At 41.2% G+C, this 7711-nt stretch overlaps 1 protein-coding gene across 1 annotated transcript; it reads left to right on the plus strand.

The window, feature by feature from the left end:
* Positions 1-4726: 4726 nt before the first annotated feature.
* LOC118856208 (disintegrin and metalloproteinase domain-containing protein 30-like) lies at positions 4727-7405 on the plus strand. Its single transcript, XM_036766358.1, has one exon. The coding sequence runs from the start codon at positions 5074-5076 to the stop codon at positions 7237-7239; it is 2166 nt and encodes a 721-aa protein (XP_036622253.1). The 5' UTR covers positions 4727-5073; the 3' UTR covers positions 7240-7405.
* The last annotated feature ends 306 nt before the right edge of the window (positions 7406-7711 follow it).

Here is a 7711-nt window from a genome sequence, read left to right on the forward strand (position 1 = left end):
GCCTTCGTCTCTAGGTGTGATCATTTTTATTTTACTCAGAAAGCAGTAAAGCTGTTTATAATTAACAATCAATACGCAAAAATCTTATCTAATTTTTTTTCTGGAGATCTTGAGGGAAGATTGATGATTAATTTTTATAAGCCTTGTCAGTGCCGGACAGAGCATGAGCCACTCCTACTTTGCAAACAGGAATGTATTTGAAATTTTTTGTTCAGGACCCTTGAGTGCATGGGCAGGCTGGGAAATGTCTAAAAAACAACTTTCTGAAGGAAAAAAATGTATCAGGGACACACTTTTCAGTTTAATCTGCATTATTAGCATTTTCTCAAGTTCTGAAGTCTAGATAATCAATGAAACAATAAATCAAGCCCTGATTTGCAATTTGCTGATTTTGGAGGTGTAAATGCTCACACTGAAAATTTAACAATTGGCTCTTGACCAGTTGGAGCTGGTTCCATCACACACCTGCTTGGGTCTGAGGGCTGTGGGCGTGAAAGTATCTTTGTATGCTCTCAAATCTGTCCCCCTCCAACTGTTATAAATCCATTTTTTGATTCTCTTGTTTCTTGGTTTCTTTCCTTGTTTCTTTTCTTTTCCTCCTTCCTCTGTTTTTCCATTCCTCTTTTCTCTATAAAGAGATCCATTGAAACTCTAAAATTTTATGCTGACCCCCACTTCATCAGAAAGACCCAAGACTACGTCTTCACCTCCCCACTGCATCCCTCAATAAACTCCAATGATTCTCTATCACCTTCAGGATCAAATACAAAATCTTCTCCTTCTTGGCCTGGCCCCTTTCTTATTTCCTCTTCTTCCTATAATTTACACACTTAAAGATCTACTGATAACAATCTTCTTTCTATTTCTCATACATGACATGCCATATCCTGACAATGCTTTTTTACTGGCTGTCTCCCATGCCTGAAATCTTCTTCATCTCTGTCCCATGGGCTTCTCTGGCCTCCTTCAAGACTTGACTCAAATGTCACTTTCTGCAAGGGGCCTTTTCCAGTCCTCTACCCCCACTCCCACCCAGTGCCTTCCCCTGGGATTACCTCTCATTCACACTGTATGTAATTGGTTTGTACATTTTGGTTTACATGTTGTCACTCCCATCTCAATATTAGCTCTATGAGAGGAGCAGGGAATATGTTTTTTAACTTCTTAGTATATCACAGAGGCAGCTAAGTGGCCCAGTTAGAGTGGTTAGAGTGAGTTCAAATGTGGCCTTAGACACTCGTTATCTGTATGACCCTGGGCAAGACACTTAACCTCTGCCTCAGTGAAACAGAGATAATAATATCACAGTGTTCGTTGGAAGGATCCAATGAAATGACATTTGTAAAGCACTTAGCACATGTCCTGACACATAGAAGGTGCTCAATAAAAGCTTAGTCCCTTCCCCAGTAAATGCTTTATACATGATCATCGATTGATCCGGTTCTAGGTGTGGGTAGAAAAAGAGTAAGAGAATGCATGTGGAATGTGACTTGAGGAGAAGAGAAAGGCCCTCTCTCCATCAGTCTCTCACCAGTCTGCCGGAGGTACCTCCCAAATTGCCACCAGGTGGAATTCAGGGAAAGCTATACAGTTGTCTAGAGGTATCAGGAATCTTGGGAGGATGAGTCACAAAATCACTCAATTTGTGCTTGCTCCTGACCTACCTGGGCCTTTGCTATTTGTTTAACCTGTAATTCAGAGAGGAGAGATAAAGAAGCTGAATAAACAGGAAAACCACCATTTGCTGACATCAAACAGTGTTTTAAAAGGAACTGTTTGATGTTTGCAAAGCACTTTGGTGAGCTAAATTATCTGATTCCTTGGGAGTGCCCGCTCTGTAGGCACAAAACTCAATATTCCTTGGACATTGATAATTTGTATCCTTCAACTAAACTCTTGCTTTAGTACCTATTTTGTTTTCAAAAATATTTCCTTTTTCCCATCTTAATATTATTTTCTGTCTCATTATTTCTTTTCTTCTTATGGTTCCACTATCTCTTTCTTCTCCATTTAGGCCTCTCCAGGTTGTAGCACTGGAATGCCTAGTTGTCTTGTTTACTCTTCCATGCTGGTCCATGCTTGTTGGATGACCATGGACATTTTGTTTAACTCCTTGTACGTCATTCAGCCATAAAACGGGGATGATAACATTGCACTATCTATCTCACAAGGTTGTTGCGAAGGAAATACTTTAATATTAATTATTATTTTTATCATCATTATTCTTTAATTGCTCTTTGGAGAGGTTCTTTTTTTACACTGAATAGTATTTTATTTTGGGGAGGTTCTTAAAGCAACTCTCTTGCTCCCTCCTCTAATTTCTCTTTGTGATGGAGAATTAACTCTGTGATTTTGGAGGCTAGCCAACCAGAAGTGTTAGTAGTTCTTTCTGAGCTAGTAAGATTTCCAGTTTGGAAGTTATACTCAGTGACAGAGGGTTAGCTACTCAGGAAGGACTTTGTGTTTTGTTTTTATTTTTGCTTCAGCAACTCATTAAGTCATTTACTAAGATATGAGGGAATAGGGGAAGAAGAACCCCATGCCTGCTACTTATTACCTGTGTGACTTTGGACAGGTCATTTAACTTTATCAAATGAAGGAATTGAACGAGATAGCCTTTGAAGTTTTGTCCAGCATTGGAGCTATGATTTGATGAAATCAAGTATCCTTTAAGTAGCAAAGTAAAATAATATTTGCATTTCATAAGGTAAAAATTCAAATACTTTGCAAAAGGTATACTTTTAGGCAGAAAATGACTAGTTGCAGAAAATGACATATCAGCTGTTTGTGTGAATTCAGAGCAGTGACTCATGACAGCAAAGGTAAAAATGAACACCAAACTCAAAGAGAATGAAGACAAGATGGTGATATTAAGGGCAATTACAACGGCACCAACTTGACCTTAAAAAACCCACTAATACTGAAAAATAGGAAATAGATGACATTTCCTCTGGTTATTACCATTAAGTTAAAACATATAAAGCAATTGCCATAAAAAGAGACTAAAAAAGCTCAGAAAGATATGATGGCCAAAGTTAATACCATTTAAGAGTGTAGACTCTTTTTTTCCCTCTTTCACGTAATAGTATTTTATTTTTCCAATTACATGTAAAGTTAGTTTTCAACATTCATTCTTTTAAGATTTTGAGTTCCAAATTTTTCTCCTCCATCTGCGAAATGAGATTAATTTGGGAAATTGGTCTATAAATTTCTTTCTCTGTCTTGGTTATTCCTGGTTTAGATATCAGCACCGTATTTGTGTCAAAAAAGGAATTCAATAGGACTCCACCTGTTTTCCCAAATAGTTTATATAGTATGGGAATTAATTATGTCTTAAATGTTTTGTAGAATTCGCTTGTAAATCCATCTGGCCCTGGAGATTTTTTCTTTAGGGAGTTCACTGATGCCTTGTTCAATTTGTTTTTCTAAAATGAGGTTATTTAAGTATTCTATTTCCTCTTTGGTTAATATGGGCAATTTATATTTTTGTAAATATGCATCCATTTCACTTAGATTGTTAGACTTATTGGCATATAATTGGACAAAATAGCTCTTAATAATTGCTTTAATTTCAAGTTCATTGGAGGTGAATTAACTCTTTTCATATTGTAATGGAGGAGGCGATGTATTTACAAATAAGATACATAAGAAATAAATTGGATATAATCAAGAGAAACCACTAGTAATAAAGGAAAAGAAAAAGACTTCTGGAAGAAGATGGAATCTTATCTGGGACTCGAAGGAAGCTAAGGAAGCTGGAATTTGGAGATGAGGAAGAAGAAACTTCCAGGCATGAGGGAAAGCCAGCAGGAAGCCTCTGTGAGTAAGTGTAATTTGGAAGGAAAATCCCTCTCTTCCTTCCCTCCCCCATTTCTAAAACTCTTACCTCTATGGGTGTTAATTCTACATTTAGCACTTTCTTTTGATGTTATCCAAACAGTACCTTTTTTCCTTTGCCAAAAACGTAAATACCCCAGGTAGAGGGAGCATGTTATCATTTTATAAACTTCTGAGAAGCCAATATCCTAGAGCATTCTAAAAAAATTTCTTCAGCCAAGGGTTGACTTTGTTCCTCTGGTGGTACCTCACCTGGCCATGACAATGAAGGATACAATTAATGTTAGTGTTACTGCAGTTCCAAAGGCTTAAGGTAAGGCAGCACCAGGAGCAGCTCCTTTATAGAAGGCTATCTCAGAGCAAAATTGTGGAGGCAGAAAGAAAAATTTCTGCAAGCCCCAATTCAGCTACAGCTCTTCTCAGAGAACAGCTGATTTGGCAAGATTTCACAGGAAGAAGATGAACGGTCAGGCATTTAACAAGGACACAGAAAATCCAGGTAGATCCTACTAATAGTACACTACTAATAATCAGTTCTCTAAGGGACATAAGTAACACCCCTTCTTTCCCCCTTGTAAAGTGAGATGATGTACTAGCTCACTACACTGTTGTGTTATTATTTGTTGGAACACCAATTTTATTTAGTGTGCGAAATTCCCTCCATGGATGAAGATCAGGGGCATATAGTCTTAGAGTCGTCTGGGACACTGAGAAGGAAGAGACGTGCCCAGGGTCTCACAGCCTGTATGGTGTCAGAAGCAGGATTTGAATCCAGGTCTTCTATACATTGTACCATTCAGCCTCTCAGGGCATTATTAGATGCTGCATTGTCACATACCTTTGTCACTTACGTAATAAACGGGAAGACTAGACTTGAATCTCTGCCCCACCTACAGCACCCTCCATCCTGTAAAGAGGGAATATTTACTGTAGTAGCTCCTCAGCTGATGATTCCGTGTTCTTCCCTCGTTTAGTTTCTACCCCTATCCACCTGTCGGCATCCCCTACCTCCCAGCCTCCCGGCCAGGTTCCCTCGTGCCTTTTCTCAAACTCAGTAGTAATAGCTTCCTTGGTTCCTCCCTGCTCATTCACTCAGCCCCTCTGATTCTTAACTTTACTTCCAGGGGCGGACACCGGGAGCAGCTAGTATTGGCTGCTGTTGCCAGGAGCGTCTGTGGCTCCCTCTGGCTCTATTCGCAGGATTGAAGCTGCGGAGGAAAAGCGGAGAGTACCGGGATGGCGTCCTTGGATGCTGTGACCTCCCTGCGCGGCTCCCTCCTACCACTCTGCCTGGTGATGCTCCTCCCTGGCCTCTCCTGCCTCCTTCAGGACTTCGTCTTCCTACCAGAGAGGGGCTTCTCCTCCTACGAAGTGATCATCCCCAGGCAACTGGGACCTCGCACTGGGGACCCGAAGGTGGCCGGCCAAGTATCCTACCTCCTGCGTGTGGAGGGCAAGAAGCACGTTGTTCATTTGCGGGTCAAGAAGCTTCTGTTGTCTAGACACCTGAGGGTTTTCTCCTTCACAGAACGGGGAGCCAGACTGGAAGAACAACCTCATATTCCCAAAGACTGCAACTATGGGGGTTATGTGGAGGGCTCCCAGGACTCCCAGGCTACCTTAAGCACCTGCTTTGGGGGGCTTCGAGGGATACTGAACGTGAATGGAAACCTTTACCAAGTGGAACCCCTGAAAGGCTCCGCCAAGTTCGAACACATATTATATCGCCTGAGGGAGGAGGGGATCACAAACCAGACCTGTGGCCTAACTGACCAAGAAATAGCCCGGCAGTTAGCCCGCAGCCAGAGTCTGGAAGTTCTTAGCAAGACAGATTTTTCTCAGTCCTCTATACACCTAAAGTATATGGAGTTGATGCTTGTGATGGACCACAACAGGTATTTGACTAGAGACTCCAATATGACCCATGTAATTGCTGACTGCCTTACCTTGTCAGGAATAGCAGACACAAACTTTAAGACCCTGAATACTCACATTCATCTGATAGCCATTGATGTATGGACAGATGAAAATAAAATAGATGAAAATGGGGACAGGTTAATAAAAGTTTTACAATTATTTTCTTTCTATAAAAAACATGTTCTTTACCCTCGGATTTCCATGGATTGGGCTCACTTATTTGTTGGCAAACACTTTGGGGATGCTGCGGGATGGGCTTGGGTTTCTGGTGCTTGTCACTCATTCACAGCATCTTCAGTAAGCAGCCTACCCCGGGAAGTCGATCTTGATTACGCTTTGGCTTTTGTTCATGAAATGGGCCATGGCTTTGGCATGGCCCATGATTCCGAGTTCTGTGTTTGTGGGGCAAAAAGGTGCCTCATGGATGCTTCCTTGGGAGGGAGGACATTCAGTAATTGTAGCTTTGACAGTTATTTTAATTTTGTCACCAACAAAGGAAAATGTCTCTACAACATCCCAGGCACAGTGTACAGGATAGAAAAGTGTGGCAACAAAGTGGTGGAGCAGGGAGAAGATTGTGATTGTGGCTCCAAAGCAGAATGTCAGCATGATAAATGTTGTTTGCCAACTTGCAAATTTAAACAAAGGGCCCAGTGTAACTCTGGTCTTTGTTGTAAACACTGCCATTTTCGTCCATCTGGAAAGGTGTGTAGACCCAAGAGGACCGAGTGTGACCTTGATGAGTTCTGCAATGGGACCACCAATCTCTGCCCAGATGACTTCTATAAACAAGATGGCACCCCATGTGGTTATAATGAGACAGGTCTTTGTTACCACAATCATTGCCATTCTCATCTCCAGCAGTGTAGAAGACTTTTTGGCCAAGGTGCCCAGAACGGCCCAGCTTGCTGCTATGCAGAAATCAACCGAGGTGACCGCTTTGGTAATTGTGGACTCAAGGATATTAAATATAAGCGCTGTAAGCCTCAGGACATAATGTGTGGAAGAGTGCAGTGCGTCAATGTAAGGGGCATCCCTTCTATGCCTGATCACACTTCAATAGTTCAGACCCATCTAGGGAATGTTATATGCTGGGGAGCAGACTATCATGCTGCAATGGCCACCATTAATTTGCCTGATGTGGGGGAGGTCAAAGATGGCACCCCTTGTGGCAAGGGGCTCATCTGTATAAACAAGTCTTGCCAGAGCAGCTCACTTCTCAATTATGATTGTGTCCCACAAAAGTGCAGCCATCGAGGAGTGTGTAATAATCGGAGGAACTGCCATTGTGACTTTGGTTGGGCCCCTCCATTCTGCATAGAGCCTGGATGTGGAGGAAGCATTGACAGTGGACCTCCCTCGAAATGGGAGGGAAGAAAGAGTTTATTCAGGCACCTAAAGTGGACTCAGTTTGCTTTTCCTGCCTCCTTTGTGGCACTATGTCAGTGGATGTGGTATACTTGTCTACTAAAAATAAATAAATAGTTAAACATTTTTAAAAATGCAAAGAATTCCCAGGGAAGGAGACAGAGCATCTATAACTAGTGTCTTCCTTGAACAAGAACAGAAAAGATCATCTCATATATTTACTTTGCAAAGATAGATGATCTCAGTTTATTTTCTTTTATTCAAAAATAAACATTCATTTTAAAATGGGAAATGAAGTTATTTGTGATGCTCTCTGCATAGTCTCTTTGCCCTATAACTTCTGTTAAAGATTAAGGAATCCCATTTGCCTGGCCTTCAAACCCCCAAATTAATGGAATTATCAGGTAACCCCAGGAATATCTCAGATAAAGCTGTCCCTATGAACATCAGTTCAATAACTGTTAGTGTAGGTTCAGAAATAAGACACTCATAAGTCCATGGTGTCTTCATTCACAATAGCCCTAGTTAATGTCATCAGAGTGAGAGTTAACTGAAGCTTCCCCAGTTCTATTAGTGTACTGACTTAACA

This window comes from Trichosurus vulpecula, chromosome 7 (assembly GCF_011100635.1).
Source record: "Trichosurus vulpecula isolate mTriVul1 chromosome 7, mTriVul1.pri, whole genome shotgun sequence".
Classification (NCBI taxonomy): Eukaryota; Metazoa; Chordata; class Mammalia; order Diprotodontia; family Phalangeridae; genus Trichosurus; species Trichosurus vulpecula.